The following is a 17,500-nucleotide window of genomic DNA, read 5'->3' on the forward strand; positions in this document are numbered from 1 at the left end:
GGGTGGAATCTCTACAACTCACTCAAAAAGGCAAGGCACACTGGGAAATTATATCGGATGCATTACTCAACATTTTCATGCTATTACACAACTCAAATCATGACCCCCGGTACAGAGTCCCAGTGACTCTATCGGTTTGAATAAGGTTTTAATAAATGTGCAAGCACTTCTATCCATTTGTCATTATGGGGTATTGTGATGTCATTATGGGGTATTGTGATGTCATTATGGGGTATTGTGATGTCATTATGGGGTATTGTGATGTCATTATGGGGTATTGTGATGTCATTATGGGGTATTGTGATGTCATTATGGGGTATTGTGATGTCATTATGGGGTATTGTGATGTCATTATGGGGTATTGTGATGTCATTATGGGGTATTGTGTGATGATTTGTACATGTTTTAATAAGGCTGTAACGTAAGAAAATATGGAAAAATGATTGTTGTGAATACTTTCCGAAGGCACTGTAGGTGAGTGGTTATTTGTATTTTTATTGGCTACCTCCGATGACTTCCTTGTCCCCCATGATGCGTTCCAGGAAGCTGGCCCCGAGGTTCTCCATGGCCTCGTTGGTGGGAGCAAACAGGGTGAAGTGACCTGGCTGGCCCATTTTATCCATCACCCCTGAGGCCAAGGCTACAGCCTGCGGGAGAGGACAGGAGACTGAGTACTTCTAATACTATCACCACTTCTAATGCAACAACAGTTTCCCCATCCCATCTCAGACATTCCAGCTGTGTTTTCACAGCAATCCCATTTCTAATCTTTTCGTGAAGTGTTAGTGAAGGTAGAAAACCTCTCTGGTCAGATTGATACGAGCCACTGTCATATTGTGGTCACGTTACAGTAAGAGATTACAGTCAGGTATGCATGCTGAAGGAGGGGAGGTCAGATTACAGTCAGGTGTGCATGCTGAAGGAGGGGAGGTCAGATTACAGTCAGGTATGCATGCTGAAGGAGGGGAGGTCAGATTACAGTCAGGTGTGCATGCTGAAGGAGGGGAGGTCAGATTACAGTCAGGTGTGCATGCTGAAGGAGGGGAGGTCAGATTACAGTCAGGTATGCATGCTGAAGGAGGGGAGGTCAGATTACAGTCAGGTGTGCATGCTGAAGGAGGGGAGGTCAGATTACAGTCAGGTGTGCATGCTGAAGGAGGGGAGGTCAGATTACAGTCAGGTATGCATGCGGAAGGAGGGGAGGTCAGATTACAGTCAGGTATGCATGCTGAAGGAGGGGAGGTCAGATTACAGTCAGGTGTGCATGCTGAAGGAGGGGAGGTCAGATTACAGTCAGGTATGCATGCTGAAGGAGGGGAGGTCAGATTACAGTCAGGTATGCATGCTGAAGGAGGGGAGGTCAGATTACAGTCAGGTACGTACGCTGAAGGAGGAGAGGTCTTCGTTAACCTCCAGGATATCCTTGATAGTGTTGCCCACGGCGGTGATGACACGGTCGATGACATGGACCACCCCATTGGTCGCCACCTGGTTACCATGGATAATCCTGGCACAGTTCACTGTGACGATCTGCAGAGGAAGAGAAGTGATTGGTTAATTGGCATGATTCATTGAATCATTCATCCTCTGAAAATAACAATGATATAAAGTGATTGACGTGAGGTAAAATAAACATGCCTGTGATTTAGAGCTAGGTAGGGGTTGACAGAATGAATACAACTAGGCCAACAGTCTAGCGATAAGAGCTAGCCAGCGGTTAACTACATACAGAGGCGTCATGTACATAGGCTAGGTAGGGGTTGACAGAATAAATACAACTAGGCCAACAGTCTAGCGATAAGAGCTAGCTAGGGGTTAACTACATACAGAGGTGTCATGCACATAGGCTAGGTAGGGGTTGACAGAATGAATACAACTAGGCCAACAGTCTAGCGATAAGAGCTAGCCAGCGGTTAACTACATACAGAGGCGTCATGTACATAGGCTAGGTAGGGGTTGACAGAATAAATACAACTAGGCCAACAGTCTAGCGATAAGAGCTAGCTAGGGGTTAACTACATACAGAGGCGTCATGCACATAGGCTAGGTAGGGGTTGACAGAATAAATACAACTAGGCCAACAGTCTAGCGATAAGAGCTAGCTAGGGTTAACTACATACAGAGGCGTCATGCACATAGGCTAGGTAGGGGTTGACAGAATAAATACAACTAGGCCAACAGTCTAGCGATAAGAGCTAGCTAGGGGTTAACTACATACAGAGGCGTCATGCACATAGGCTAGGTAGGGGTTGACAGAATAAATACAACTAGGCCAACAGTCTAGCGATAAGAGCTAGCTAGGGGTTAACTACATACAGAGGCGTCATGCACATAGGCTAGGTAGAGGTTGACAGAATAAATACAACTAGACCAACAGTCTAGCGATAAGAGCTAGCTAGGGGTTAACTACATACAGAGGCGTCATGCACATAGGGAATTTCCCCCCTCAGATTTGTGCTGTTAAAAAAAAAGAATCTGATGTTAAATGAATTACTAAACTTCATTTTTAAGCCCATGTTTTATCGTAATTATTTATGAAAAAGATCTGCCAGCTGTATTTTGCAGTGGGGGCACACTGATTGAACCAGTCAATAAGTACTGAATAAGACTCACATTCCTTTCAATCTTTTACCTGGATTTTAGCAGAGATGCAGAGAAGAAAATGTAGTTTCTCAAAAAAACAAAAAAAATAACCACACATAAAAATATGAATTATGATGCCATGATACTGTATGTGCCTGTATTGATGATGTGTGTTATGATCCCATGTAAATGTGTTGTAATTTTGATGTAATATCCTAGGCATGTTAGTGCAGTATATTGAGATGTGTAATTTACAAACAGTCAGAATGACACCCTTGTTAAAATTACAATTTTACAGGTAGGCCGTATCTTCACGCCAACCAGTAGCCTGTAGTGTAGCGTAATATTACAGGACATTTTTAGCTGTTCAGGTACCGGTAAATTGCCGTAAAACAACGGTACCAAAAAGGTAAGTACAAGTATTTTTTTACCGTAAATTACTTTACGGTAACATACTGCACCTTTTTTTAATTATACCTTTTTTTTCATACAGCTGACTGGCTACCAGTAAGTTACATTAAACTGACAGATTTTATGGGGATTTTTGTATTATGCTAATTCGATTTAATCGACCTTAGGGGGTTAAAAAACAATATATATATATATATATATATATATATATATATATTTTACAGAGTACATATCTACCTCAACTACCTCGTTCCCCTGCACATTGACTCAGTACTGGTACCCCGTGTATCAGTGGTAAACTTTTCTATTATTTCTCTATTTTCTTTTTCTCTGCATTGTTGGAAAAGTAAGTAAGTATTTCTCTCTTAGTCTACACCTGTAGTTTACGAAGCATGTGACAAATTACATTTGATTTGACTTGATTTTGAATTCATTTGAGTTAGAGGTTTACTACGTACCCCATTGGAGTAGTGATTGATGTAGAGTCCCATGTTGTTGTACATGGAGGTGATATACTTGTCGTTCTTCAGATCTTTCGTTAGCATGCGTCGGTTGACCATGTGGTAGTGCAGGGCGTTGTACAGCTCGACGTTCACATTGCTCACCAAGGCACTACGCACCTCCTGGTGATGGGAGGAACAGGAGAGAGTTAGCGCGAGAGAGAGAGCAGAGTTATAACTGTCTAAGCAGCTTAATCTGAAACATACGAATTAACCAACGAATTAACAAATTAACAAAGAAACTAACAAAAAAAAAAGAAGCAAATTACAAACTACTGACTGAATGTTTGAGTGACTGACTTCAGTTACTTCGACTTACAGGTTCCAGCAGGTCCCAGGCTTCGTTGCTAGGGGTGAACATGGTGAATGATCCCTTCCCTTCGATCTCCTCCCTCAGCTTAGAAAGGTCAGAATAATCCTGTGTGGTACTAGCCTTCACCAGGCCCAATGTGCCATACACATGGTCTATAGGAGCCACTGTAGGGGAGAGAGGGGAGACAGAAGATAGTGCTTAGTCTACTATGTTTTTGAAGTCCTGGGACATCCTCACCTTCACCAGGTCCAAGGTGCCATAGATTTATGAGCCACTGTGGATAGCAATCACAGTCAACACAATTGTCTACCGATCTTTTGATTGATTTGTTAAATGGGAGAGCAGAGGGAAGATAATATTTCAAGTGGTTCTAGGTAAGAATTACTTACTGTATTTCTATTTATTATGGATCCCCATTAGCTGTTGCTTTCTGGGGTCCAGCAAAATTAAGGGAGTTTTTATACAATTTATAATAAAAAATACAATACATTCATAGATTTCACAACACACTGTGTGCCCTCAGGCCAATATTATTATAGTTGCTATAGAGTTATTATAGTTGCTGTTGAGTTATTATAGAGTTGTAGAGTTATTATAGAGTTAGATTCATGATAGTCGCTATAGAGTGATCATAGAGTTCTAGAGTTATTTTGGGGTTATAGAGTTATTATAGAGTTATATAGTTATTATCGAGTTATAGAGCTATTATAGAGTTATTATAGAGTTATAGAGTTATTATAGAGTTATAGAGGTAATATAGAGTTATTATAGAGTTATAGAGCTATTATAGAGTTATTATAGAGTTATAGAGTTATTATAGAGTTATAGAGGTAATATAGAGTTATAGAGTTATTATAGAGTTATAGAGCTATTATAGTGTTAGAGTTATTATAGAGTTATAGAGTTATTATAGAGTTATAGAGGTAATATAGAGTTATATAGTTATTATAGAGTTATTATCGAGTTAGAGTTATAATAGTCGCTATAGTTATTATAGAGTTAAAGAGTAGAGTTATTATGGAGTTATATAGTTTTCATAGAGTTATAGCTTTATTATAGAGTTAGAGTTATAATAGGCACTATAGCGTTATTATAGAGTTATATAGTTATTATAGAGTTAGAATTAGTATATAGTTATAGAGTTATTATAGAGTTAGAATTAGTATATAGTTATAGAGTTATTATAGAGTTAGCATTAGTATAGAGTTAGAGTTATTATATAGTTATTATAGAGTAGATATATAGTTATTATAGAGTAGTTATATAGTTATTATAGAGTAGTTATATAGTTATTATAGAGTAGTTATATAGTTATTATAGAGTAGTTATATAGTTATTGTAGAGTAGTTATATAGTTATTGTAGAGTAGTTATATAGTTATTATAGAGTAGTTATATAGTTATTATAGAGTAGTTATATAGTTATTATAGAGTAGTTATATAGTTATTATAGAGTAGTTATATAGTTATTGTAGAGTAGTTATATAGTTATTGTAGAGTAGTTATATAGTTATTATAGAGTAGTTATATAGTTATTATAGAGTAGTTATATAGTTATTATAGAGTAGTTATATAGTTATTATAGAGTAGTTATATAGTTGTTATAGAGTAGTTATATAGTTATTATAGAGTAGTTATATAGTTATTATAGAGTAGTTATATAGTTATTATAGTGGCTATAGAGTTATTATAGAGTAGTTATATAGTTATTATAGAGTAGTTATATAGTTATTATAGAGTAGTTATATAGTTATTATAGAGTAGTTATATAGTTATTGTAGTCGCTTTAGAGTTATTATAGTTGTCATATATTTATAAGAGTTGCTATATAGTTATTATAGTGGCTATAGAGTTATTATAGTGGCTATATAGTTATTATAGTGGCTATATAGTTATTATAGTGGCTATAGAGTTATTATAGTGGCTATATAGTTATTATAGTGGCTATATAGTTATTATAGTGGCTATAGAGTTATTATAGTGGCTATAGAGTTATTATAGTGGCTATATAGTTATTATAGTGGCTATATAGTTATCATCGTGGCTATAGAGTTATCATCGTGGCTATATAGTTATTATAGTGGCTATAGAGTTATCATAGTGGCTATATAGTTATTATAGTGGCTATAGAGTTATTATAGTGGCTATAGAGTTATTATAGTGGCTATAGAGTTATTATAGTGGCTATAGAGTTATTATAGTTGTCATATATTTATAAGAGTTGCTATATAGTTATTTTTGTGGCTGTATAGTTATTACAGTGGCTATAGAGTTTTTATATTGGCTACAGAGTTTGTATAGCGTTATATAGTTATTACAGTGACTCTATAGTTATTACAGTGGCCATATAGTTATTATAGAGTTATACAGTTATTAAAATGGCTATAGAGTTTTTATAGAGTTATATAGTTATTATAGTGGCTATAGAGTTATTATAATGGCTATATAGTTATTATAGTGGCTATAGAGTTATCATCGTGGCTATATAGTTATTATAGTGGCTATAGAGTTATCATAGTGGCTATATAGTTATTATAGTGGCTATAGAGTTATTATAGTGGCTATAGACTTTTATAGTGGCTATAGAGTTATTATAGTGGCTATAGAGTTTTATAGTGGCTATAGAGTTTTATAGTGGCTATAGAGTTATTATAGTGGCTATAGAGTTATTATAGTGGCTATAGAGTTTTATAGTGGCTATAGAGTTATTATAGTGGCTATAGAGTTATTATAGTGGCTATAGAGTTATTATAGTGGCTATATAGTTATTATAGTGGCTATAGAGTTATCATAGTGGCTATATAGTTATTATAGTGGCTATAGAGTTATCATAGTGGCTATATAGTTATTATAGTGGCTATAGAGTTATTATAGTGGCTATAGAGTTTTATAGTGGCTATAGAGTTTTATAGTGGCTATAGAGTTATTATAGTGGCTATAGAGTTATTATAGTGGCTATAGAGTTTTATAGTGGCTATAGAGTTTTTATAGTGGCTATATAGTTATTATAGTGGGTATAGAGATTTTATAATGGCTATAGAGTTTTTATAGTTATATAGTAATTGTGGTGGCTACGTAGTTATTATAGTGGCTACATAGTTATTGTAGTCTCTATGGAGTTATTATGGAGTTGTATATTTATTAAAGTTGATATAGAGTTATTATAATCGGTGTAGAGTTTTTATAGCCACTATTGAGGTATTATAGTGGCTATATAGTTATTATGATGGCTATAGAGTTTTTATCATGGCTATAGAGTTTTTATGGAGTTATATAGTTATTATAACTATATATAAAAACCCTTTGGACACTAACCTGCAGACGAGCTTCAATGCCATGCAACTCTCCTTCCGTGGCCTCCAACTGCTCTTAAATACAAGTAAAACTAAATACATGCTCTTCAACCGATCGCTACCTGCACCCTCCCGCCCGCCCAGCATCGCTACTCTGGACGGCTCTGACTTAGAATACGTGGACAACTACAAATAACTAGGTGTCTGGTTAGACTGTAAACTCTCCTTCCAGACTCACATTAAGCATCTCCAATCCAAAATTAAATTGAGAATCGGCTTCCTATATCGCAACAAAGCATCCTTCCCTCATGTTTCCAAACATACCCTTGTAAAACTGACCATCCTACCGATCCTCGACTTCGGTGATGTCATCTATAAAATAGCATCCAACACTCTACTCAACAAACTGGATGCAGTCTATCACAGTGCCATTTTGTCACCAAAACCTCATACACTACCCACCATTGCAACCTGTAGGCTCTCGTTGGTTGGCCCTAGCTTCATACTCGTCGCCAAACCCACTTGCTCCAGGTCATCTACATGTCTCTGCTAGGTAAAGTCCCCCCTTATCTCAGCTCGCTGGTCACCATAGCAGCACCCACTCGTAGCACGCGCTCCAGCATGTATATCTCTCTGGTCACCCCCAAAGCCAATTCCTCCTTTGGTCGTCTTTCCTTCCAGTTCTCTGACTGGAACGAACTGCAAAAATCTCTGAAGCTGGAGACTCATATCTCCCTCACTCGCTTTAAGCACCAGCTGTCAGAGCAGCTCACAGATCACTGCACCTGTACATAGCCCATCTGTAAACAGCTCATCTATCTACCTACCTCATCCCCATAGTGTATTTATTTATTTATCTTGCTTCTTTGCACCCCAGTATCTATACTTGCACATTCATCTTCTGCACATCTACCATTCCAGTGTTTAATTGCTATATTATAATTACTTCGCCACCATGGCCTATTTATTGCCTTATCTTACCTCATTTGCACTCACTGTATATAGACTTTTTGTTTTCTTTTGTTCTACTTGACTGTATGTTTTGTTTATTCCATGTGTAACTGTGTTGTTGTATGTGTCGAATTGCTATGCTTTATCTTGGCCAGGTCGCAGTTGCAAATGAGAACTTGTTCTTAACTTGCCTACCCGGTTAAATAAAGGTGAAATAAAATAAATAAATAAAATAGCGGCTATAGAGTTAATATAGTGGCTATATAGTTTTTATAGTGGCTATAGGGTTTTTAATAGAGCTATATAGTTATTATAGTTGCTATAGAGGTATTATAGTTATGATGGAGTTATAGTAGTTGCTGTATAGTTATTATAGTCACTGTAGAGCTACTATAGCATTATAGAGGTAGGATGTATGATAGGGTGAAAAAGTGTGTGTTGGGGATGAGTTTGACAGGTGGAGGTGGGACGTTGGAGTGTGTTGGGGATGAGGGTAACAGATAGAGGTGGGACGTTGGAGTGTGTTGGGGATGAGGGTGACAGGTTGAGGTGGGAAGTGGGAGTGTGTTGGGGATGAGGGTGACAGATAGAGGTGAGAAGTGGGAGTGTGTTGGGGATGAGGGTGACAGATGGAAGTCGGAAGTGGGAGTGTGTTGAGGATGAGGGTGACAGATGGAAGTCGGAAGTGGGAGTGTGTTGGGGATGAGGGTGACAGATAGAGGTGGGACGTTGGAGTGTGTTGGGGATGAGGGTGACAGATAGAAGTGGGACGTTGGAGTGTGTTGGGGATGAGTTTGACAGATAGAGGTGGGACGTTGGAGTGTGTTGGGGATGAGTTTGACAGATAGAGGTGGGACGTTGGAGTGTGTTGGGGATGAGTTTGACAGATAGAGGTGGGAAGTGGGAGTGTGTTGGGGATGAGTTTGACAGATAGAGGTGGGACGTTGGAGTGTGTTGGGGATGAGTTTGACAGATAGAGGTGGGACTTTGGAGTGTGTTGGGGATGAGGGTGACAGGTGGAGGTGGGACGTTGGAGTGTGAGGATATTTAGGACATTTTGGAGCTAGGATTAAAGTCCATGAGAGTACGGCTCAGGCATTTCTGACAAACCAGACCATTTTTTCCCACACTTGAGGCCCCCCATTATTAGCCTGATAATGATCATGTTGCGCAAGAAACTCAAGACAGGCCCACTAGACAAAAAAATGGACCAGCCCATCTGGCATTCGCCCGAAATTCCAGATGGCCAGTCCGTCCCTGGTAGACACTTACCTGCAGGGCATCCTTTCATGCCTTCCAGCTTCATGTAGCCAGGACAACACTCATACAGAACCACCCTGGAGAAAAGACAAGACAGCAATTAGCTACATGATAAGATAACAGAGAGGAGTCGTCCGTATGTAAGTTAGGCCTAGTCATTACAGAGTCGTCCGTATGTAAGTTAGGCCTAGTCATTACAGAGTCGTCCGTATGTAAGTTAGGCCTAGTCATTACAGAGTCGTCCGTATGTAAGTTAGGCCTAGTCATTACAGAGTCGTCCGTATGTAAGTTAGGCCTAGTCATTACAGAGTCGTCCGTATGTAAGTTAGGCCTAGTCATTACAGAGTCGTCCGTATGTAAGTTAGGCCTAGTCATTACAGAGTCGTCCGTATGTAAGTTAGGCCTAGTCATTACAGAGTCGTCCGTATGTAAGTTAGGCCTAGTCATTACAGAGTCGTCCGTATGTAAGTTAGGCCTAGTCATTACAGAGTCGTCCGTATGTAAGTTAGGCCTAGTCATTACAGAGTCGTCCGTATGTAAGTTAGGCCTAGTCATTACAGAGTCGTCCGTATGTAAGTTAGGCCTAGTCATTACAGAGTCGTCCGTATGTAAGTTAGGCCTAGTCATTACAGAGTCGTCCGTATGTAAGTTAGGCCTAGTCATTACAGAGTCGTCCGTATGTAAGTTAGGCCTAGTCATTACAGAGTCGTCCGTATGTAAGTTAGGCCTAGTCATTACAGAGTCGTCCGTATGTAAGTTAGGCCTAGTCATTACAGAGTCGTCCGTATGTAAGTTAGGCCTAGTCATTACAGAGTCGTCCGTATGTAAGTTAGGCCTAGTCATTACAGAGTCGTCCGTATGTAAGTTAGGCCTAGTCATTACAGAGTCGTCCGTATGTAAGTTAGGCCTAGTCATTACAGAGTCGTCCGTATGTAAGTTAGGCCTAGTCATTACAGAGTCGTCCGTATGTAAGTTAGACCTAGTCATTACAGAGTCGTCCGTATGTAAGTTAGGCCTAGTCATTACAGAGTCGTCCGTATGTAAGTTAGGCCTAGTCATTACAGAGTCGTCCGTATGTAAGTTAGGCCTAGTCATTACAGAGTCGTCCGTATGTAAGTTAGGCCTAGTCATTACAGAGTCGTCCGTATGTAAGTTAGGCCTAGTCATTACAGAGTCGTCCGTATGTAAGATAGGCCTAGTCATTACAGAGTCGTCCGTATGTAAGTTAGGCCTAGTCATTACAGAGTCGTCCGTATGTAAGTTAGGCCTAGTCATTACAGAGTCGTCCGTGTGTAAGTTAGGCCTAGTCATTACAGAGTCGTCCGTATGTAAGTTAGACCTAGTCATTACAGAGTCGTCCGTATGTAAGTTAGGCCTAGTCATTACAGAGTCGTCCGTATGTAAGTTAGGCCTAGTCATTACAGAGTCGTCCGTATGTAAGTTAGGCCTAGTCATTACAGAGTCGTCCGTATGTAAGTTAGGCCTAGTCATTACAGAGTCGTCCGTATGTAAGTTAGGCCTAGTCATTACAGAGTCGTCCGTATGTAAGTTAGGCCTAGTCATTACAGAGTCGTCCGTATGTAAGTTAGGCCTAGTCATTACAGAGTCGTCCGTATGTAAGTTAGGCCTAGTCATTACAGAGTCGTCCGTATGTAAGTTAGGCCTAGTCATTACAGAGTCGTCCGTGTGTAAGTTAGGCCTAGTCATTACAGAGTCGTCCGTATGTAAGTTAGGCCTAGTCATTACAGAGTCGTCCGTATGTAAGTTAGGCCTAGTCATTACAGAGTCGTCCGTATGTAAGTTAGGCCTAGTCATTACAGAGTCGTCCGTATGTAAGTTAGGCCTAGTCATTACAGAGTCGTCCGTGTGTAAGTTAGGCCTAGTCATTACAGAGTCGTCCGTGTGTAAGTTAGGCCTAGTCATTACAGAGTCGTCCGTATGTAAGTTAGGCCTAGTCATTACAGAGTCGTCCGTATGTAAGTTAGGCCTAGTCATTACAGAGTCGTCCGTATGTAAGTTAGGCCTAGTCATTACAGAGTCGTCCGTATGTAAGTTAGGCCTAGTCATTACAGAGTCGTCCGTATGTAAGTTAGGCCTAGTCATTACAGAGTCGTCCGTATGTAAGTTAGGCCTAGTCATTACAGAGTCGTCCGTATGTAAGTTAGGCCTAGTCATTACAGAGTCGTCCGTGTGTAAGTTAGGCCTAGTCATTACAGAGTCGTCCGTATGTAAGTTAGGCCTAGTCATTACAGAGTCGTCCGTATGTAAGTTAGGCCTAGTCATTACAGAGTCGTCCGTATGTAAGTTAGGCCTAGTCATTACAGAGTCGTCCGTGTGTAAGTTAGGCCTAGTCATTACAGAGTCGTCCGTATGTAAGTTAGGCCTAGTCATTACAGAGTCGTCCGTATGTAAGTTAGGCCTAGTCATTACAGAGTCGTCCGTATGTAAGTTAGGCCTAGTCATTACAGAGTCGTCCGTATGTAAGTTAGGCCTAGTCATTACAGAGTCGTCCGTGTGTAAGTTAGGCCTAGTCATTACAGAGTCGTCCGTATGTAAGTTAGGCCTAGTCATTACAGAGTCGTCCGTATGTAAGTTAGGCCTAGTCATTACAGAGTCGTCCGTATGTAAGTTAGGCCTAGTCATTACAGAGTCGTCCGTATGTAAGTTAGGCCTAGTCATTACACAAATCAAAACAACATGGCAAAGAGTTTGGAAGCAGCAAGAGAGGATAAAGACATGAAACGACAGGCCCTATTTTCAAACAACACCATGACAAGCACTATGGCGTCAGCCTCAGGAATAGAAAAGTAGAACACACTATAATTATTAAAGAAAACATTGGCGGACAACACAAAGTGAAAGAACCAAATAACTCCTCAATTTTAAGCTGAATTGGAGCTGAATGGGCTTTGGAACGAAGTATGCCACCCATCTTGTATGAATTATGGGACTTATTGCACAAACCAAGACACTATTGATGTATAAGAGAAGATAATTCTTCTTCTAAATGGGATATTTTCCCATGGACAAATGAGCTAACAATTATGATCTGGGAAGTGTATAATCTCTCCAGGGATCTGGTTCATCCTCTTTGTTTGTCCTTGTCCAATCATAAACAAGTGTTGTACAATGCTGTGGTATAAAGAGATAATAAGATCAGTATTGGAAACTGTATCGGATTGATTTCCAAACTATGACTACGGAGCTTGATCAGATAGTGGACCAATAAATACTATAGTTCAATGCATGAAAGTAACTTTGTCAGAACGGATAAACTCGAGTGATTGCCAATTGTGGTTAGAAATATTATTTGCCTCATTTATGTTGCTGACTCCTAAAATTGCCTCCCATGGATTGGCAGGTTTTCACACTCTGTCAGTGTGTGTGTGTGTGTGTGTGTGTGTGTGTGTGTGTGTGTGTGTGTGTTTGTGTGTATGATCAAAGCTAATTGCCCCGTTTATCCCAAAACATTAGTCAGCCTCTTACAGAGTGCCTTGTATCACACACACACACACACACACACACACACACACACACACACACACACACACACACACACACACACACACACACACACACACACACACACACACACACAATACATGACCAAAAGTATGTGGACACCTAGTCCTTCCTTTGCTACTGTAACAGCCTCCACTCTTCTGGGAAGGCTTTCCACTGGATGTTGGAACATTGCTGCTATAACAGCCTCCACTCTTCTGGGAAGGCTTTCCACTAGATGTTGGAATATTGCTGCTATAACAGCCTCCACTCTTCTGGGAAGGCTTTCCACTAGATGTTGGAATATTGCTGCTATAACAGCCTCCACTCTTCTGGGAAGGCTTTCCACTAAATGTTGGAACTTTGCTGCTATAACAGCCTCCACTCTTCTGGGAAGGCTTTCCACTAGATGTTGGAACTTTGCTGCGGGGACTTGCTTCCATTCAGCCACAAGAGTATTAGTGAGGTCGGGCACTGATGTTGGGCGATTAGGCCTGGCTCGCAGTCGGTGTTCCAATTCATTGCAAAGGTGTTCAATGGGGTTGAGGTCAGGGCTCTGCAGCCCAGTCAAGCTGAAACAGGAAAGGGCCTTCCCCAAACTGTTGCCACAAAGTTGTACGCACAGAATTGTCTAGAATGTAATTGTATGCTGTAGCGCTAAGATTTCGTTTCACTGGAGCTTAGGGGCTGAACCCTGAACAACTGCCACAGTCCATGATTCCTCCTACACCAAACGTTACACTGGGGCAGGTAGCGTTCTACTGGCTTCTGCCAAACCCATATTCGTCCACCAAACTGCCAGATGGTGAAGCGTGATTAATCACTCCAGACACTGCGGTTCCACTGCTACTGAGTCCAATGGCAGCTCGGTTTACACCACTCCAGCAGACTCTTGGCATTGCGCCTGGTGATCTTAGGCTTGTGTGCTGCTGCTCGGCCATGGAAATCCATTTCATGAAGCTCCCGACAAACAATTATTGTGCTTGCATTGTTTCCAGAGGCAGTTTGGAACTCAGTAGTGAGTGTTGCAACCGAGGACAGACAACACTGTAGAACACTAGATCATCTGATTAATAACAGAACACTGTAGAACACCAGAACAGAAACATCTGATTAATAACAGAACACTGTAGAACACCAGAACATCTGATTAATAACAGAACACCAGATCATCTGATTAATAACAGAACACCAGATCATCTGATTAATAACAGAACACCAGAACATCTGATTAATAACAGAACACCAGAACATCTGATTAATAACAGAACACCAGAACATCTGATTAATAACAGAACACCAGATCATCTGATTAATAACAGAACACTGTAGAACACCAGAACATCTGATTAATAACAGAACACCAGGTCATCTGATTAATAACAGAACACCAGAACATCTGATTAATAACAGAACACCAGAACATCTGATTAATAACAGAACACCAGATCATCTGATTAATAACAGAACACTGTAGAACACCAGAACATCTGATTAATAACAGAACACTGTAGAACACCAGGTCATCTGATTAATAACAGAACACTGTAGAACACCAGATCTGAAACATCTAGTCCTGTGCCCATACCAGATGAGTTACAGTTCATTGTTAAACAAGTATCAGTCACCTCAATCCACGGCCATACTCTTACTCTTCCTTCCTCTTGTTTCAACTACCCAGAGACTGCTGTCTATAACAAACAAATCTCATTGGAACTCTCTCCTTGCAGTAGCTGATTTGATTGGCTCACTGGTTTAGAAAACAGAACCATTTGGCCCTCTGCAAAATAATAATACACATATTGTCAATAATATTGATAAATAACTGAAATACCAGTATGATTTTTTACAAATGTAACCTTAGACAGGTCATTGAGATGAAATCTCTTTTACAAGAAAGACCTGTATTACTAACGTATGGCTGACACCCCCTCTAGGGTGTTAGTAACCCACTGTCTACATATGGCTGAAACCCCCTCTAGGGTGTTAGTAACCCTCTGTCTACGTATGGCTGAACCCCCTCTATGGTGTCAGTAACCCACTGTCTACATATGGCTGAAACCCCCTATAGGGTGTTTATAACCCACTGTCTACATATGGCTGAAACCCCCTCTAGGGTGTTAGTAACCCACTGTCTACATATGGCTGAATCCCCCTCTAGGGTGTCAGTAACCCACTGTCTACATATGGCTGAAACCCCCTCTAGGGTGTTAATAACCCACTGTCTACATATGGCTGAAACCCCCTCTAGGGTGTTAATAACCCACTGTCTACATATGGCTGAAACCCCCTCTAGGGTGTTAATAACCCACTGTCTACATATGGCTGAAACCCCCTCTAGGGTGTTTATAACTCACTGTCTACATATGGCTGAAACCCCCTCTAGGGTGTTTATAACCCCCTGTCTACATATGGCTGAAACCCCCTCTAGGGTGTTTATAACCCACTGTCTACGTCTGTAATAAATTAGCTGTAACTCTCAGTGATTCTCTTTGGTTCTATAATTGTTACCAGATGAACCCTGTTAGCTGTGTGGTGTGGTGTGGTGTGTGCGTGTGTGTGTGTGTGTGTGTGTGCGTGCGCGTATGTTTGTGTGTGTGTGTGTGTGTGTATGTGACCCTGCTAGGGTAGGTCAGCTAAGGAAATGAAGGCATTAAGCTCTCCACTTAGAGCAACTCAACCAATGAATAGAGACTTCACTATCATTACAGACTAACAAGGGCAGTCTGTCCTTTGACTGAAGAATGAAGAATAGCTAACAAAGACAAAGTGTGATATAACTAATGGATATAAAATAGCTATCCAAAGAATGACGCTTAAAGTGAAATTTAGTGAGAAACGGAGAATGTACGCTTTGTATAATCAGTTGCTGTACTGAAGAAACAAATAAATTAATTTGTTTCACTCTGTAATCTAGCTAATGGAAATAAAATGGTACTGTCAGGTAATGTCAGGTAATAGATGTCAGGTAATAGATGTCAGGTAATAGATGTCAGGAAAATAGATGTCAGGAAAATAGATGTCAGGTAACAGATGTCAGGTAAAAGATGTCAGGTAATAGATGTCAGGTAATGTCAGGTAATAGATGTCAGGAAATAGATGTCAGGTAACAGATGTCAGTTAATATATGTCAGGTAATAGATGTCAGGTAATGTCAGGTAATAGATGTCAGGAAATAGATGTCAGGTAATAGATGTCAGGTAACAGATGTCAGGTAATAGATGTCAGGTACCAGATGTCAGGTAATAGATGTCAGGTAATGTCAGGTAATAGATGTCAGGAAATAGATGTCAGGTAACAGATGTCAGTTAATATATGTCAGGTAATAGATGTCAGGTAATGTCAGGTAATAGATGTCAGGAAATAGATGTCAGGTAATAGATGTCAGGTAATGTCAGGTAATAGATGTCAGGTAATAGATGTCAGGTAATGTCAGGTAATAGATGTCAGGTAATGTCAGGTAATAGGTGTCAGGTAGAGATGTCAGGTAATAGATGTCAGGTAATAGATGTCAGGTAACAGATTTCAGGTAATAGATGTCAGGTAACAGATGTCAGGTAATGTCAGGTAATAGATGTCAGGTACCAGATGTCAGGTAATAGATGTCAGGTATTGTCAGGTAATAGATGTCAGGTAACAGATGTCAGGTAACAAATGTCAGGTAATAGATGTCAGCTAATAGATGTCAGGTAACAGATGTCAGGTAACATATGTCAAGTAATAGATGTCAGCTAATAGATGTCAGGAAATAGATGTCAGGTAACAGATGTCAGGTAACAGATGTCAGGTAATAGATGTCAGGTATTAGATATCAGGTAATAGATATCAGGTAATAGATGTCAGGTAACAGATGTCAGGTAACAGATGTCAGGATGTCAGGTAATAGATGTCAGGTAATAGATGTCAGGTATTAGATGTCAGGTAACAGATGTCAGGTAATAGATATCAGGTAATAGATGTCAGGTAACAGATGTCAGGTAATAGATATCAGGTAATAGATGTCAGGTAATAGATGTCAGGTAATAGATATCAGGTAATAGATGTCAGGTAATAGATGTCAGGTATTAGATATCAGGTAATAGATGTCAGGTAATAGATGTCAGGTAACAGATGTCAGGTAACAGATGTCAGGTAATAGATGTCAGGTAATAGATGTCAGGTAATAGATGTCAGGTAATAGATGTCAGGTAATAGATATCAGGTAATAGATGTCAGGTAATAGATGTCAGGTAATAGATGTCAGGTAATAAAGATGTCAGGTCAGGTAATAGATGTCAGGTAATAGATATCAGGTATTAGATGTCAGGTAATAGATATCAGGTAATAGATGTCAGGTAATAGATGTCAGGTAATAGATGTCAGGTAATAGATGTCAGGTAACAGATGTCAGGTAATAGATGTCAGGTAACAGATGTCAGGTAACAATGTCAGGTAATAGATGTCAGGTAATAGATGTCAGGTAATAGATGTCAGGTAACAGATGTCAGGTAATATATGTCAGGTAGCAGATGTCAGGTAATAGATGTCAGGTAACAGATGTCAGGTAACAGATGTCAGGTAATAGATGTCAGGTAACAGATGTCAGGTAATAGATGTCAGGTAGCAGATGTCAGGTAATAGATGTCAGGTAACAGATGTCAGGTATTAGATGTCAGGTAACAGATGTCAGGTAACAGATGTCAGGTAATA

The 17,500-nt window shown here is 39.9% G+C and overlaps 1 protein-coding gene across 5 annotated transcripts in view; it reads right to left on the reverse strand.

The window, feature by feature from the left end:
• LOC115146962 (periostin-like) overlaps window positions 1–17,500 on the reverse strand; it is an 88,576-nt gene that overhangs the window by 57,192 nt on the left and 13,884 nt on the right. For all 5 annotated transcript variants that reach the window (XM_065004959.1, XM_065004957.1, XM_065004958.1 and 2 more), the window contains exons 3-7: window positions 9,323–9,387; window positions 3,814–3,971; window positions 3,453–3,617; window positions 1,384–1,530; window positions 506–647 (exon numbers count right to left, since the gene is read on the reverse strand). In XM_065004959.1, the coding sequence (XP_064861031.1) occupies window positions 506–647; window positions 1,384–1,530; window positions 3,453–3,617; window positions 3,814–3,971; window positions 9,323–9,387 (677 nt within the window). The remainder of the gene's footprint in view (window positions 1–505; window positions 648–1,383; window positions 1,531–3,452; window positions 3,618–3,813; window positions 3,972–9,322; window positions 9,388–17,500) is intronic.

This window comes from Oncorhynchus nerka, linkage group LG19 (assembly GCF_034236695.1).
Source record: "Oncorhynchus nerka isolate Pitt River linkage group LG19, Oner_Uvic_2.0, whole genome shotgun sequence".
NCBI classification, from domain to species: Eukaryota; Metazoa; Chordata; class Actinopteri; order Salmoniformes; family Salmonidae; genus Oncorhynchus; species Oncorhynchus nerka.